This window comes from Cetorhinus maximus, chromosome 14 (genome assembly GCF_964194155.1).
Source record: "Cetorhinus maximus chromosome 14, sCetMax3.hap1.1, whole genome shotgun sequence".
NCBI classification, from domain to species: domain Eukaryota; kingdom Metazoa; phylum Chordata; class Chondrichthyes; order Lamniformes; family Cetorhinidae; genus Cetorhinus; species Cetorhinus maximus.
In genome coordinates this window covers 24,264,207-24,281,334 of record NC_135892.1, presented here as the reverse complement: position 1 = coordinate 24,281,334, position 17,128 = coordinate 24,264,207, and the positions used below count along the sequence as shown (strand labels likewise).

Genomic DNA, 17,128 nt, shown 5'->3' with positions numbered 1-17,128 from the left:
CCGGTGTTGCGAAGGATGGGTCTGGCCACGCTGCCGCGGAATGCTCCAAGTAGTTGGACCGTGCCGTACCACCTGTCCCTCGTGGAAAAATTTATGCAGAGAAACACCTTTGACCACAAGTCCATCAGGCAGTGGTCGGCACGTAACGTCTTACAGGCCCTGCGGGAAAAGGAGAGGGTGGATCCTGTGGGATGGTTCCCCGAGCAGACTGTCAAAGTCATTTGGCAGAATGCCTCATCGCCAGAACTTTCCAACAAGCACCAAGACATAGCTTGGCTGGTGGTGAGAAAGACCCTCCCCATCAGATCCTTCCAACGCGCCAGGAGTCTCACCCCCTCTGCACGTTGCCCTCGAGGTGGCTGTGGGGACGAGACCGTTGTTCACCTCCTTGTGGATTGGGCCTTTGCAAAGAAGGTCTGGATGCAGTGGTTTCTGTCGAGGTTCACCCCGAGCAGTTCTGTGACACAGGACTCTGTGCTCTACGGGCTGTTCCCAGGGACACACACCGAGACAAACATCAACTGCAGCTGGAGGATCATCAACTAGGTGAAAGACGCTCTTTGGTCTGCCCGAAACATGTTGGTCTTCCAATGCAAAGAATTGTCCCTGACCGAGTGTTGTAGACTGGCACATTCCGAAGTCCAGGAATACGTGCTGAGGGACGCACTAAAGCTTGGGGCAGCCACCGCAAAGGCGCAATGGAGAAAGGTCGCTGTCTAAGACCTTTCTGCCACAGTGCACCGAGGGGCTGGGAACTGTTGAGAGCCCCTTGGGCTGTACAGCTCAAAATGAATGTATGCAGTGAATACTAATTGTACTGAAGCACCAGAGTGCAACATGATGTATGTTGATAACTCCAATCCCATTGTCTGATTGTCTGCACTGACCATATTGAAATTATTGTAATATTCATTGATTGTATTGATGCACCTTGTGATACATGTGTAGAAGTTGAATCTGATTGTACTTAGGTGATGGTGATTTTGAAATGTTTTGGAATGTTCTTCCAGATATTTTATGAATAAAGTATATTTTTTTTTAAAAAATCAACTCTTACAGCAACCAGTTGAGAACTTCCTTCACTCTTTGCTGGGCTGAAAGATCCAGATCACTAGATTTAACGTGCTGCTGATTAAAACCTGAAAAGTCAGTTAAAGGGAAACTGCTTGGGGGAAAATGCAAAATTATCCCAATTGTCCTGCCATTTTCAGCCACAACACATCAACTGCCCAAACTATGAGCCACATTTCCAAATCATCACAAAGGTCTTTAGTAGAGATCACATCAAAGCACTTGAGAAGTGAACAAGCAAACCTGTAACTTAAGCAATACTTTATTTTTAAGGGGACATCAACAAACATAATTGGAGTGGACTGCAATGAGCCAAAAAGAAGTCAGAAGGTAGTTGCTAGCTAACATTAATTTAACCTTAAGATAAAAGCAAAATACTGCGGATGCTTAACCTGATTAACTTAGCCTTTCTCACCTGCATACATTCTTACACAAGGGTCCTTTGGAATTTTGGTCTTCACGGCCTCAAACAACTAACATATTTAAGCTTCAGGAAGATGATGTTTTGGAAAACATGTGCCTAAACTTGACCGAAATGTAATTTTTTTTTATATTGTTACTTTCAGCCTTTTTCCCCCACTCCCTTTTCCCCAAAATTTCTCTCCTATCTGCTCCCAACCTCCATAATGATCCACCTGTTTGTAGGGATATGGTTTCATGGGGTTCGGTTGCCTTCTTATACCTTATCCAAATGAGATTAGGCAGCGAGTGTTAGCATGTTGCTCAGCTTCATGAGGCATCACATTCAACCCCAATTCTATTCTCTCCTAATGGTGATATTTGACAGCACCAAATCACTAACTACTGTGGTGAGGGTTCACTAAAGTGCTAACCCTTGATCTGCAATAGACACGTTTACTCCTCTGGACATGAGTTTCCAAGAGCCACCAGTTAGTTTATTCATCCGTCAGTGGTCCTTAAGGTTTTAATGCACCAGAGATCGACCTGAAGATATCACAATGTGTCCATACACATCCTCAATGGTTCAACTGGTTAGGAAAAAAAACTGCCCTTTTGAGTATTTTCAGTCAGTGAAAACCCAACCTTTTTGAAGTAGTTTCCCTCTTAAAAGAGTCATGAGGAAAATATTGCAAATTGTTAAATATGTTTATCCCAAAAACAAACCAAGTAAACAGTAACTTAAGTAGAAAAAATAAAATTGAAGATAAAAAGCAGGTCACAGGAAATGGGAAGATGATAGCCTGAGGGGGCAGAATTTAAATTTACTAATGGTAAAAGATTATAACAAAAGGGCTGTTCTGAAATTATTCAGTGTTTGTTTCATTGTCAATGCCAGCCAGCCCAAAGAAATAAACATTTTCCTGAACCTAGCAATAGTCAAGAATAACAGCAATATATTTGAGAAGTACAGTAGGAGTAATTCTATAAATACGAGGTTACCATTCAATGTTTGCTGCCTTCCCCTTTAAATAAAGCATTACTGAAATATGAAGTCACATCAGAAAATGTATTAAGTTCTATGTGCCAACTATGACCTACAGCTTCTCTTGAATACAGTAGTGGGGTAACAAACCTCTTCAATACCATTTAGCACTGTTGGAGCCATTGCTTTATTTTTTTTTTTGCTTTGTACCATGCTAATTTAGTGTTAGAATAGTTTTGTAGTAGGGTGCATGAACATTTCACATTAGACTTATTCCTTTGCACACCAAGTAAATGTTGTTTGATTTTTCTGAAATGAATGTAGATTTATGAATGTAGAATGATGTTTTCCTCAGATTTTTTCTTGTCATTGGTCACCCTCCAGTTAAGGGAAAAATAACATTGATTAAAATGCAGCCACTTCCACTTTGATCAAACCAGAAGGAGGAATTCACAGCAGAAGACTTATGTTCTCAAAAGATGCCTTTATAGGGAAGGCAGTGGCATAGTGGTATTGTCACTGACTAGTATTCCAGAGACCCAGGGTAATGTTCTGGGGACCTTGGTTTGAATCCCACCATGGCAGATGGTTTAATTTGAATTGAATAAAAGTCTGGAATTAAAAGTCTGATGATTACCATGAAACCATTGCTGACTGTTGTAAAAACCCATCTGGTTCACTAATGTCCTTTAAGGAATGAAATCTGCTGTCCTTACCTGGTCATGGCCTACATGAGACTCCAGACAGCAATGTGGTTGACTCTTAAATGCCCTCTGAATGAGGGCAATTAGGGATGGGCAATAAATGCAGGCTGAGCCAGTGATGCCCACATCCCATGAACGAATATATATATTTTTTTAAAATCGCCAACCACTGATTCCAAATTAGACATATGAAATTTAATCCAGCAAATCCAAACCATTGACTCTTCACAAGACTGGCTATTTGTGGCATTCCCAATTTCCTTCATTCATGGTGTATAATCTATAATGAATCCAGCCAACACTTACAATTTTTTTCTGATATGTTCTCACAAAACCCAGGATTTCTACTAAAACTAGTTGCAAACTCTCAATTACCAGAAAGACTGCCCTCAAAACCAAGCTAGTCACTCATTCCAGTAAAATCTTAACTCTGCCTAAAAGCATAGAATGAACCCATAAACGTCCAAACATTTTTCAATATTTAATTACAAAAATTGCCCCAGAGGCATGATATAGTACAAGGTGAAGACACCAATTTGCAAAATCTGAGCTGTGATGACATTTAAGATTTATCAAGTTCAGTCTCTTTCAAATGGACTATAGTGGAATCTGGATTCCCCGATCACTACTCTGCGATTAGACAGTTGTAATAATCAATATGTATTGGTCAAAATGACAAGTCACGTGCATCTGTCTGACTGTGTATGTGTAACGATCACTAGAGTTCAATTGCACTGATCAGGTTAGCAATACTGTGATGCTAACTTTAGTCCTTTATTTATAAAGCAAAAATCAGCAGCTTTTACTGGAAGTTTGCAGTTGCTTAAAGACCAAGTCGCAAAGCTCTCACATTGCTTTTGCTCATTGTGGCCGCTCAACTGATCGTGGATGAAGTTTTAAAAAATACATGAGCCAAATACTATGATGCTTGAAATCTAAAATAAAGACTGCAGTGTTCCAACGGAGCTCAATGTAAACTCAAGGAACAACACCTCATCTTTTGATTAGGCACTTCACAGCCTTTCAGACTCAGAGTTCAACAATTTTAGACTAAAATCGCTGCCCCCATTTTGTTTCCTTTCCTTTGCATGTTTCAGTCTTACCCTTGTTTTTCTCTTGTTTTTTGGTTTTGGACGGCAGCTGTAAATCGTCCTGCTCTAGGCACATCTTTTGTTTCTTTGTTTCTTTTCTTGCCCCATTACCACTCTCTTTGGCCCTGCACAACTAACTTTATAATTTAATCTCTTCTATCTTCCACTCCATCACAGATCTCCCCTCATGTCCTTCTTCCCACCCAGTCCCATTTCACCTACTTAAAACCTATTACATTTCTCATTTTCTCCAATTCTGATGAAAGATCATCAACCCAAAACATAGTTCTGTTTCTCTCGCCACAGATGCTGCCAGATCCAAGTATTTCCAGCATTTTCTGACTTTATTGGGGGGAAAAAAATAGATGTTTTGCTATCTGCTGTGAAGAACCTGTGTTGCAGAATGTAACAGTAATAGGCTAAACAACATTTAGGTGCTTAGCACTCTAGTACTTGAAATATGGTTCAGTTTAAAATGACAGAAGCTCTGAATATTTGAAGTATTGAATTGAACACTAGATCTTAACCACGGAGTCAATGCAGACTCCACTCACTGGTGCGCATGATGTTTACCAATGAAATCTTAAACAAGAGTGGATGTTATATAATAACCAGCTGCTGTTTTATTTAGCAGCTCCACTCATCAGCAGTTATGTAGCAGTACTGAAATATACTTGTGAAATCAGAAGACTGTTAAAGAGACTGTTAAAATGTACATGAACAAAAATTATATTAGAATTAGCTAGAATTAATGCTGACTGAGATATGCCAGTTATCAGATTTCTATTTATTTCCATATGGTGATAATAATTGCCTCATGCCAACTTTCTATGTCAATGTAACAATTTCAACAATATGGCTTTGAAGACTAGGTCATAAATTACTGTTTAATTTACCAAATGTCCTTTTGGTCAATACCTGCCACCAGAAAAGAAAATTAGCTCCCTATTTTACTGTCACAAACACCATCCCTCTCCCTGGCAACTGTTTGAGGCTGAACCATACCATTTGCGAACTTGGTGTCATATTTGACCCCAAAAAAAGCTTCTGACCACCTATCTGTTCAAACACCAAGGAAGCCTACTTTCAGCTCCATATCAGCACCAGGCTCCACCCACTGCCTCAGTTCACCTGCTGTTCAAACACTCATCCATACCCTGGTTAACAAAACAATTTCCTGGCCTCTCATTTTCTGCACCACATAGACATGAGCTCATCCAAAGCTCTTCTGTATTTATCCTAGGTGCTGTTTGCACCAAGTTCCATTCACTCATCACCCCTGCGCTCACCAAGCTACATTGGCTACCATACGACAACTCAATTTCAAAATTATCATTCTCATTTCAGTTTTCAAATTCTTCCATTGCCTCACCCCATCCATCTCTATAACCTCCTCCAGCCCTACAAACCTCAGAGATCTCGGTGTTCCTCTCCTTCTGACCTCTAGCATTTACATAATTTCATTTACTCCACCATTGTCAACCGTGTCTTCAGCTGCCTAGGCCATAAAACTCTGGAATTCTCTCTAAACTTCTTAGCCTCACTCTCCTCCTTTAAGATGCTCCTTAAAATCCACCTCTTTTACCAAGTCTTGACCATCTATCCTAATATTTCTATGGGGCTCAGTGTCAAATTTTGTTTGGTAATAGTCCTGTGAAGCACCTTGGCACATCCTAGGATGTTAAAGGCACTATATGAATGCAAGTTCTTGTTGTTTCCTAGTTAATAAATATAATTCAATCTTGTAAAGACAAAAAATGGAAATCACCAGCCATTAAAAGATGCTTTCAACAAATATTATTTGTTTACTGCTTGCAAAATTTTCTCATACAACAGAGTTGGTTATTCCTCTCAAATAAAATATCAAAACAAGACCACGAAGTAGAGATCACTGATGCAATACAATGATAGTGTTAAATTTATACAATAAATAAGCACGGTAATACAAGAATTTGGAAGTGCCCAAATGAAAATTCCAATTATCCTGTTTATAAAGATTCCAGCAATTGCTCGGTTGCAAAATGAAGCCTAAGAATTGCATAATAGTAATTGAATAGGTTTTTTTTGCCTTGCATGTCCTATGAAACAATCAATCACAAAAGACAGGGTCAAGATTGAAAGGCAATGATTGACAGGAAAGAAAGACACCTGAAAATGACAGACAGAAATGTAAAAAAATACCAGATTAGGTCTTGCTGTGTAGTATATCTCTTCTGAAATGTCCAAAAAATCATCACAGTAGGGCTGTTCAGCAGATAAAGACCAAAAAACCTGTTACTTATATCAAGCCCAAGAAACAAAGCAAAGGGAAAGCATTTCTTATTCGGTTTGTTTTGAACATTACTGTCCTATTCCCACAGGCAACACTGATATTTAGAACCAAACATTTGCATTATTTACATTTATGGGAGAAGAAGCCAGATATTTCTAATTCAAGCCTCATTAAGCCTAATTTTGTGGAAATGACACTGAATAATATTTTGAACATGACTATCATATTTGCAAGTAGAAATTACACCTCAAGTTGTAAGTAAACATCAGGAAATGCCCCACTAAGCAGCATTAGGCAGTATGCACTTCCTTTATTTCGATAGCAGCTTAAAAATAAACCTGTAGAACAAAATTTGGTGTAAATTTGTACTGCTTGACACACATGGGGATAGACAACTTAAGAGTTTATTCATCATCACCATTTTGAGCTTGCAGCTGAATATCAACCCTTAACAGGTTTCAGGAAAACTGGAATTGTTCCCATCAGTTAAGATCTGTTATGTACTGCATTTCAACATTTCAAATCACAGCATGCTTGTGAACCTGGTAACCTGCCATTTTGCAGAATGTTTATTTAGCTTTAGCTTCTTTAAAAAAAATCCAAAACAGACGTGAATACCTTACTTACAAGTTCATGGTGAGGCTCTGTTTCTTTCCTCATGGGTGGATCAAATTTTATTTGTCCAACTGCAGATAAATTCAAATTAAAACCATTATTCATAATTGAAAACAACGATCGCAGTTCAATTCTAAGTGTGAAAACTTCTTGCGTTACAGCCAAAGCACAGGGCATATTTTTTCAAAAAAGGGCTTACGCCTCGTTTGCAGCAAAATCTCTGGGTTAAACTTTGCAAATCATTTGCAACAAGCTAATATTCTCTCTCTCTTCTCAATTTTGATAATCTCACAATTTCACAAGTTATCTGTGAAATATTTCCTTTCGTATGTTGTTTAGTTTATAGGCATATTATTTTCTCCCATTCATGAATTAAATCTCTCGTTTGTCAAAGTCCAACAATGGAATAATAGGTTATCCCCCGCTCTACCATTACCATCAAGCCAATGGATCAACCTTGGTTAAATGAAGAGTGCAGGAAGGCACCAGGCATACCTAAAAATGAGGTGCCAACCTGGTGAAGTTACAACACAGACCTACTTGCATGCCAAACAGCATTAGCAGCAAGTGATAGACAGGGCTAAGTGATTCCACAACCAATGGATCAGATCTAAGTTCTGCAGTCCTGCCACATTAGGTCATGAATGATGGTGGACAATTAAACAACTCACTGGAGGAGGAGGCTCCGCAAATATCCCCATCCTCAACGATGGAAGAGCCCAGCACATCAGTGCAAAAGATAAGGCTAAGCATTCACAACGAACTTCAGCCTGAAGCACCGAGTGGATGATCCATCTTGGCTTCCTCCAGAGGCCCCCAGCATCACAGATGCCGGTCTTCAACCAATTCCATTCACTCCACGTGATATCAAGAAATGGCTGAAGGCACTGAATACTGCAAAGGTTATGGCCCTGACAATATTCCAGCAACAGTGCTGAAGACTTGTACTCCAGAATTTCCCGTGCACTTAGCCGATCTGCTCCAGTACAGCTACAACACTGGCATTTACCTGGCGATGTGGGAAATTGCCCAGGTATCTCCTGTCCGTAAAAAGCAGGACAAATCCAACCCAGCAATTACCGTCTCATCAGTCTACTCTTGATCATCAGAAAAGTGATGGAAGGAGTCATCAACAGTGCTATCAAGCGACACTTGCTAAACAATAACCTGTTCACTGAAGCTCAGTTTGGGTTCCACCAAGGTTACTCAGCTTCTGACCTCATTGCAGCCTTGGTTCAAACATGGACAAAAGAGCTGTACTCCCAAGGTGAGGTGAGAGTGGCTGCCCTTGACATCAAGGCAACGTTTGACTGAGTGTGGCATCAAAGCGCCCTAGCAAAACTGGAGTCAACAGGAAACAGGGGGGAAAGTCTCCACTGGTTGGAGTCATACCTAGCACAAAAGAAGATGGTTATGGTTGTTAGAGGCCAATCATCTCAGTTCAAAGATATCACTGCAGGAGTTCCTCAGGGTAGTGTCCTAGGCCCAACCATCTTCAGCTGCTTCATCAATGACCTTCCTTCCATCATGTGGTCAGAAGTGGGGATATTCGCTGATGATTGCACAATGTTCTGCACCATTCGCGACTCCAGATACTGAAGAAGTCCATGTCCAAAGGCAGCAAGACCTGGATAATATCCAGGCTTGGGCTGACAAGTGGCAAGTAACAATCACACCACACAAGTGCCAGGCAATGACCATTTCCAACAAGAGAATCTAACCATAAAATGTAATTTATTGTAAGGTAGCTACAGGGAGCAACTTGCTCTGAAGAAGAATCGCGCGGGCTCTTCTAACGATCACCTCTTGATATTCAATCGCTGAGTCCCCTCACTATCAAAGTCCCGGGGGTTACCATTGACCAGAAACTGAACTGGACTAGCCATATAAATACTGCAGCTACAAGAGCAGATCACAGGCTAGGAACTCTGCAGCGAGTAACTCATCTCCTGACTCCCCAAATCCTGTCCACCATCTACAAGGCACAAGTCAGGAGTGTGATGAAATACTCTCCATTTGCCTGGCTGAGTTAAGCTCCAACAACACTCAAGCTTGACACTATCCAGGACAAAGTACCCAGCTTAATTGGCATACCATCCACAAACATTCACTCCCTCCGCCACCAGCATACAATAGCAACAGTGTGTAGCATCTACAAGATGCACTGCAGAAACTCACCAAGGCTCCTTAGGCAGCCCTTCCAAACCCACAACCGCTACCCTCTAGAAGGACAAAGCAGCAGATACATGGGAACACCACTACAAGTTTCCCTACAAGCCACTCACCATCCTGACTTGGAAATATACCGCTGTTCCTTCACTGTCACTGGGTCAAAATCCTGGAACTTCCTCCCTACCAACACTGTGGGTGTGCCTACACCACGTGGACTGCAGCGGTTCAAGAAGGCAGCTCACCACCACCATCTCAAGGGAAATTAGGGATAGGAAATAAATGCTGGCCTAGCCAGCAACATCCACATCCTGTAAATGAATTTTAAAAATCTATTTGCTGACACTGCAATGTAGGACTGAGGAAGTGCTGCACTGTCAGAGGTACTGGCTTTTGGATGAGACATTAAACCGAAGGCCCACCTGCCAGCTCAGGTGAATGGGATAGAACTCATGGCATTATTCCAAAGAAGAGAAGAGACGTTATCTCCTGTGTCCTCACCAATATTTATCCCTCAAACAACATCACTAACTGATTATCTGGTCATTATCACGTTGCTGTTTGTGGGAGCTGGCTATGCACATACTGGATGCCGCATTTCCAACATTGCAATAGTAACAACACTTCAAAAGTACTTAATAGGCTGTAAAGTGCTTTGGGATGTTGGGTGATCATGAAAAGCTCTATACAAACGTAACTGTTTCCTTTTAGTGCAAGAAAGGTCTTTACACTGAATGCAGCCCAACTAGCACCGACACTTGGATGACACACCAAACACAACCTTTTAATATCCGACACTATGGAGTAGCCATCGTGGTTCGGTGGTCTTCGCAACCCTAACTACATTCAAAAATGCTCCTCTAACTAAACCTTAGTTGTTCCAGGGCAATTACAGAAACCAAACTGAAACAAGAAGAATGACAAACACTGAGGTGTACAAGATAATAAATGGAACTGAGGGCCAGCAAAGGAAACAGTGAATATGCGATGGTTGAACTAAATCCAGGGAACAATATTACTGGTGGATAATTTAACATTCTTGCTCATTTCAGTTTTCACTTACAACTGCATTGCACTAAAGAACATGGTGGGGTATTCTGACTATTATATGGAGTACAACTTAGTACTGTCAAATAAGACAATATTGCATGGAATATAATAAGAGCAAAATACTGCGGATTCTGGAAATATGAAAAAAAATAGAAAATGCTTGAAAAACTCAGCAGGTCTGATAGCATCTATGGAGAGAGAAACAGTTAACGTTTCAAGTCCGCACGACTCTTCTTCAGAGCAAGTTGTTCCGTGTAGTTATCTTACAATAAATTAAATTTTATGAAAACCAGCCTACAATACAATACAAAAGGAATAGCCTCTAATTTTTCTCCATGGTTCCTAACCAATAGAACAAGGGTTCACTAAACAACTCAGTTTTGATATCAAAAACAAATTGCCAACATGTGGGAATACCTTTTGTTAGACCTACACACACACACACACACACACAAAAAATCAACTGATAGCCCTTTCTTGCAACAGACAAGGTGTGGATAAACAAAACAAAGCTCGAAATATATGAGGCCAAAATCTCAGGTTTCGTCTTTTGACCACGGTAGTTGAAAACCAAATAAGAAAACATGAATCTACTACCCGAGTATGAAGTTCACTGATTCTGGGGTGGGGCGATGCAAAATGAAAGGAAGAGTCTTTTTAAGGAAAAAGTATAAAGATGGGGCAGGAAGTTATTTAGCATTAACAAATTTTAGGTAGGCTTTCACTTGTGGGCAAAAACAATACATTTTCAGATGTTGTTTATCATCATGATTTCACCTCTATTTTCCACCAAGGGTGTAACCACAAACTGTGTGCTGGATCACAGATCTTGCATAAACTACAAGTGAGGACTCCCAGGATATCACATTCTAATAGCTCGAGTCATGAATCTGTCAGCAACATACAGACTTATTTCTAAAAGAATAACCAGTTATTTCAGTCCAAAAGATGCCAGTGAAATATCCACTCCTATGAAACTTAACCTGACTAAATCGGGAGAGCCAAGCTATCCAGTGGAGGTTGAAAGCAGCACATGCTCCAAGGCAAGAGCAATTGAGATTCAGAAAGAAATTCTGAGAATCAAGTTTTCCTCATCAAATAATATTAGTTATAACAGTTATTGTCCCCTTTGCTCAAATCTTGCGTATATTTCTAGGTATCCAAGATTTCTTTCACTCTTCACCCAGCCTTATCCAACCTCATGCTAATGATTCCATTGCACATTCAATTTTCTCCACATTATTCGTTCCGCACAACCTCCACTCTTCTTGCAGTGCAATGGTTGAAAAGGTGTATTAACCCCTTCAGCAGCTCGCTGAAGAATTCAGTTTCCCTCAACACTTCAAAAACACTTACTGTACATGCCTCTTGCAGATCCAATCAACAGCAACTATTTCTTTCTTCTGACTGCTTAATTTTTGATGGCTCCCCCATGAATTCATCAGCCATCAATGTTCTTAGCAACACAATCAGCTAACTCAACTACATTTGCTAATACTGTCTTCATAATATTGGCTTCCTCTTTCCAGCTAAACGTTTCGACACAACACAACAAATCTCAACTTCTCTAAGACCCAAATATATCCAAGATTTGAATACTGTTCCCATATTTGAGAGTTGTTCTTCTCACTTGTTCCTGGACCAATATATGAACAGATCCTTCTGCCCATAGATGGTAGCACTACTTTCCCAAACCCCACTACCTGCAACAACTCCATTCCATTCTCCCGGTTTCTCCATCTCCATTGCATCTGTTCTGATGATGCAACCTTCCATACCAGTACTTCAGATATGTCATCCTTTCTCCTCAACTGAGAATTTCCCCACCGCGATTGACAGGGCCCTCGCCTGTATCCACCTCACTTCCTGAACTTCTGCTCTCAGCCTTTCCTTTTCCTCCCAGAACCATGATAGGGTTCCCTTGCCTCACCTTCCACCCCAAGAGCCTCCAAATTCAATGGATATTCCTCCACTATTTCCACCATCTCCCGTACAATATCACCACCAAATACATCTTCCAATCTCCTCCCTTTCCAGCGTTCCAAAGGGACTGTTCCCTCCACAACACCCTGGTCCTCCCCTCAATCACCCCCAACACTCCCTTCCCACAGAACCTTTCCATGTAAATGCAGGAGATGCAACACCTGCTCTTTTACCTCCTCCTTCTCACCCTCTAAAGCCACAAACAATCCTCCCAGGTGAAACAGCGATTTATATGCACTTCTTTCAATTTGGTATACTACATTTGCTACTCACAATGCAGTCTATTCTACATTAGGGAGACCAAAGAGAGGTTATGTGACTGCTTTGCAGAACAGCAATCAACAGTTCACAAACATGACCCCGAACTTCCAGTCACCTGTCATTTTAATTCTCCACCTTGCTTTCGCTTGGTCCTCTCTGTCTTTGGCCTCCTGCAGTGTTCCAGTGAAGCTCAACGCAAACTCGAAGAACAGCACCTCATCTTTCAATTAGGCACTTAGCAGCCTTCTGTGATCAACAGTGACTTCAACAATTTTAAACTGTAACATCAGGCACTATTTTGTTTCCTTTTTCTTTGGTGGTTTTAGTTTTACTCTCGTTTTTCTTCTTTTTTTGTTTTTGGATTTCAATGCCTCTTCTAGACATATCCTTTGTTTCTTTACTTGCCAATTACCATTTCCTTTGGCCTTTTGTCATTTACTCTCTCTTGCCTTCCATCCCATCACAGACCTTCCTTTTTATTCTTTTTCCCATCCTCTCCCCTTTCACTTGCTTAAAACCGACTACATTTCTAACCTTGCCAAGTTCTGATGAAAGATCGTTAACCCGAAACTTTAACTGTTTCTTTCTCCTCTGATGCTGTTGAGCATTTCTAGCATTTTCTGTTTTTATTCATATTTCCAGCATCTGCAATATTCTGTTTTTGCTTCAATAAAGCTTGCTTTTAGTTTTCAAAGTTTGAGAGCGCTGCTTTTGCACAATATTCCTAACTATTATAGTAACTTAATTGCAGCAAAATCCTGTGGCTAGGCAGTGGAATCTTTCAAAGTCATAAGTTTCCTTAGTCATTAGGCCCATACTTCTGTTACTTCTACAGAACTTTAAAAATCTTAAGCCCCAAGTTTAATGAAATTATTTGCTACTTTATTGTATTACATCATAACTGTGGGAGTATAACCTTCCAGGAGGATATAAATTTGGGGGGGGGGGGGGGGGGGGGAGATGGTGCCATAGTGGTAAAGTCACTGGACTGATAACTAGGTTAATGATCTGGGGACATAGGTTCAAATCCCACCACAGTAGCTGATGGAATTTAAATTCAATCAATAAAATCTGGAATTGAAGCTGGTCTCAATAATGATGACCATGAAACTATCATCGATTGTCATAAAAACCCATCCTGTTCACTAATGCCCTTTAGAGAAGGAAATCTGCGTCCTTACCTCATCTGGTCTATATGTGACACCAGATCCACAGCAATGTGGTTGACTCTGCCCTCTGAAATTGCCTAGCAAGCCACTCAGTTCAAGGGCATTTGAGGATGGGCAACAAATGCTGGCCTTGCCAGTGAGCCCCACATCCCATGAAAGAATAAAAAAAAAATAAAAGTTCCTTCAAATAAAATATATAGAGGGTCACAATAAGTAGTAGGATGTTTGTATATGGTAGGCTGAGTTCTGCTGATGGGAGTTCTTGAGTTTGTATGCATAGTTGAGTTATCATTGGGCTGTCCTTCAATTGTGGGTCTATGACTGCAGAGGTAGTTTAGAACATCTGACATGATGAGAAGCATGATCCTTTGTGCAAAGGTTGGTAAATCGACATGTGAAGCAAGGAGTTGAAAGATTACCTGGAGTGTAAAAGTTCCCAGGCAATCACTGAAGCAGAGAGCAGGATTCTTGTGGCTGAAATATTGCTTATTGTTTTAAGATTGAGTCAAGATGTCCTAGTCCTGCTGCATTTCTGGATTGTGGTGACAAAGGGAATTTGGTAGGACTACATTTTCTATGTAACCAAGGGATTGAAATAATCACAAAATTTGTAGATATGTATAAAAACAATCAGATACATTATAATGGTTAATATTCACTTTCACAATCAGCTGCAAAATATTACTGCCCTTTAAAGAAAGACTTGCATTTATGTAGTGTTCAACACACCCAGCGACAGTGAAGCATCAGTGATATAGTTTCAAGTCAGGATGGTGTGTGGTTTGGGATGGGGAACTTGCAGGTGGTAGTGTTATCTGCTGCCCCTGGCCTTCGAGGTGATAGAGGTCAAAGTGCTGTCAAAGGATCCTTGGCAAGTTGCTGCAGTGCAACTTATTGATGGTACACACTGCTACCATTGTATGTCAGTGGTGGAGGGGGTGTATGTTTAAGGTGGTGGATGGGATGACAATCAAGCAGGTTGCTTTGTCCTGATTGTGTTCTTGAATGTTGTTAGAGCTGCACTCATCCAGACAAGCAGAGTGTATTCCATCACACTTCTGACTTGAATCTTGTAGGTGGTGGACAAGCTTTGAGGAGTCAGGAAGAGCATTCCCAGCCGCAGCATTCCCAGCCGCAGCATTCCCAGCCGCAGCATTCCCAGCCGCAGCATTCCCAGCCGCAGCATTCCCAGCCGCAGCATTCCCAGCCGCAGCATTCCCAGCCGCAGAACTGCTTTTGTAGCCCAGTATTTATGTGGTTGGTCCAGTTCAGTTTCTAGTCACTGGTAACTGTCAGGATGATGACAAAGGGTGATTCAGCGATGGTAATGCCATTGAATGTCATGAGGAGATGGTTGGATTCTCTCTTGTTAGAGATGGTCATTGCCTGACACTCGTGTGGCATGAGTGCAACTTGCCACTTATCAACCCAAGCCTGAATTTTGCCCAGATCTTGCTGCACATGGACATGGCCTGCTTCAGTAGCTGAGGAGTCACAAATGGTGCTGAACATTGTGCAGTCATCCACAAACTTCTCACCCTAAAACAGAGGGAAGGTGAAGTAGCTGAAGATGGTTGGGCCGAGGATACTAGCCTGAGGAACACCTAGAGTGATGCCCCGGGACTGACGTGATAGACCTCTAACAACCACAACCATCTTCCTTTGTGCTAGGTATGCCTCCAACCAGTGGAGAGTTCTCCTTCTGCATTCCCACCCCGCAACCAACACTAAACCCCTCCCCCCACCATTCCCATTGACTGCAGTTTTGCTAGGGCTCTTTGACATCACAGCCGGTCAAATGCTGTCTTGATGTCAAGGACAGTCACTCTCGCTTCACCTCTGGAGTTCAGCTCATTTGTCCATGTTTGGGCCAAGGCTGTAATGAGGTCAGGGGTCGTCTGGCCCTGCCAGAACCTAAGCTGAGCGTCAGTGAGCAGGTTATAACGGAATAAGTACCGCTTGATAGCACTGTCACAACCCCTTCCATCACTTGGCTGATGATCGACAGTAGGCTGCTAGTGCAGTTATTGGCTGGGTTGGGTTTGTCCTGCTCTTTGTGGACAGGACATACCTGGACAATTTTCCACCAGGCCGGGTAGATGCTAGTGTTGTAGCTGTACTGGAAAAGCTTGGCTAGGGAGTCAAGCTGGTTCTGGAGCACAAGTCTTCAGTACTACTGTTGGAATGTTGTCAAGGTCCATACCCTTTGCAGTATCCAGTGCCTTCAGTCATTTCTTGATATCAAGTCGAGACAATCAAATTGGCTTAAGACTGGCACTGTGATGCTGGAGACATCAGGAGGCCGAAATGGATCATCCGCTCCACACTTCTGGCTGAAGATGGTTGCAATTGCTTCAGCCTGGTCTTTTGCATTGATATGCTGGGTTCCCCCATCATTGAGGATGGGGATATTTGTGGAGCCCCCTCCTCCAGTGAGTTGTTTAACTGTACACCACTATTCCTGATTTGATGTGGCAAGACTGCAGAGCTTAGATCTGATCCGCTGGTTGTAGGATCGCTTGGCTCCATCTATTGCATGCTGTTTTCGCTGTTTGGCATGCAATCAGTCCTGTGTGATAGCTTCACCTGGTTAGCACCTCATTTTTAGGTTATGCCTGGTGCTTTTCTGGCATGCCCTCCTGCACTCTTCATTGAACCAGGATTAACCCCTTGGCTTGATGGTAATGGCTGAGTGAGAGATATAACAGGTCATGAGGTTGCAGATTGTGGTTAAATGCAATTCTGCTACTGCTGATGGCCCACAGCGCCTCATGGATGCCTAATTTTGAGTGAAATAGTGCCATAGGGCCTTTCACATCCACCTGCGCAGGCAGAGGAGGCCTCATTTTAAAGTCTTGTCTGACCAGTGCTGTCAGCCTTGATTTGTGTGCTCAGACCTGGTAGTAGGGCTTGAACCAGGAATCTTGTGATTGAGAGGTGAGCAGGGTATTACACAGAAGTATAATAAATGTTCTTGTAACTAAATGTGATAGAAAGTATGACAGTACAGGTGCTAGAAGACAGGCAATATAGGCACAATACATTTCTGCTTTTCTTTCTGTTTCCAGCATCTGCAGTATTTTGCTTCTGCTTCAATAAAGCCTGCTTTTAGCTATCAAGTTTGTGAAAGCTGCTTTTGTACAACATTCCTAACCATTATTATAGTAACTTAATTGCTGCAAAATCCTGCGGCTAGGCAGTGGAATCTTTCAAAGTCATAAGTTTTCTTAGTCATTAGGACCATACTTCTGCTGCATCTGCAGAAGTTTGAAAACTTTAAGCACCGAGTTTAATGCAATGATTATTTGCTATTTTATTGCATTACATCATAAATGTGGGAGCTTAACCTTCCAGGTAGA

The 17,128-nt window shown here is 41.6% G+C and overlaps 1 protein-coding gene across 11 annotated transcripts in view; it reads right to left on the bottom strand.

Moving 5' to 3' along the window:
* The window catches only part of map4k3a (mitogen-activated protein kinase kinase kinase kinase 3a), a 279,053-nt gene that overhangs the window by 99,098 nt on the left and 162,827 nt on the right, over positions 1-17,128 (bottom strand). For 3 of the 11 annotated variants that reach the window (XM_078556672.1, XM_078556674.1, XM_078556676.1), the window contains exons 14-15: positions 7,141-7,208; positions 6,432-6,494 (exon numbers count right to left, since the gene is read on the bottom strand). In XM_078556672.1, coding sequence (XP_078412798.1) covers positions 6,432-6,494; positions 7,141-7,208 — 131 coding nt within the window. The remainder of the gene's footprint in view (positions 1-6,431; positions 6,495-7,140; positions 7,209-17,128) is intronic. The other 8 variants (XM_078556673.1, XM_078556675.1, XM_078556677.1 and 5 more) reach the window with 3 other exon arrangements.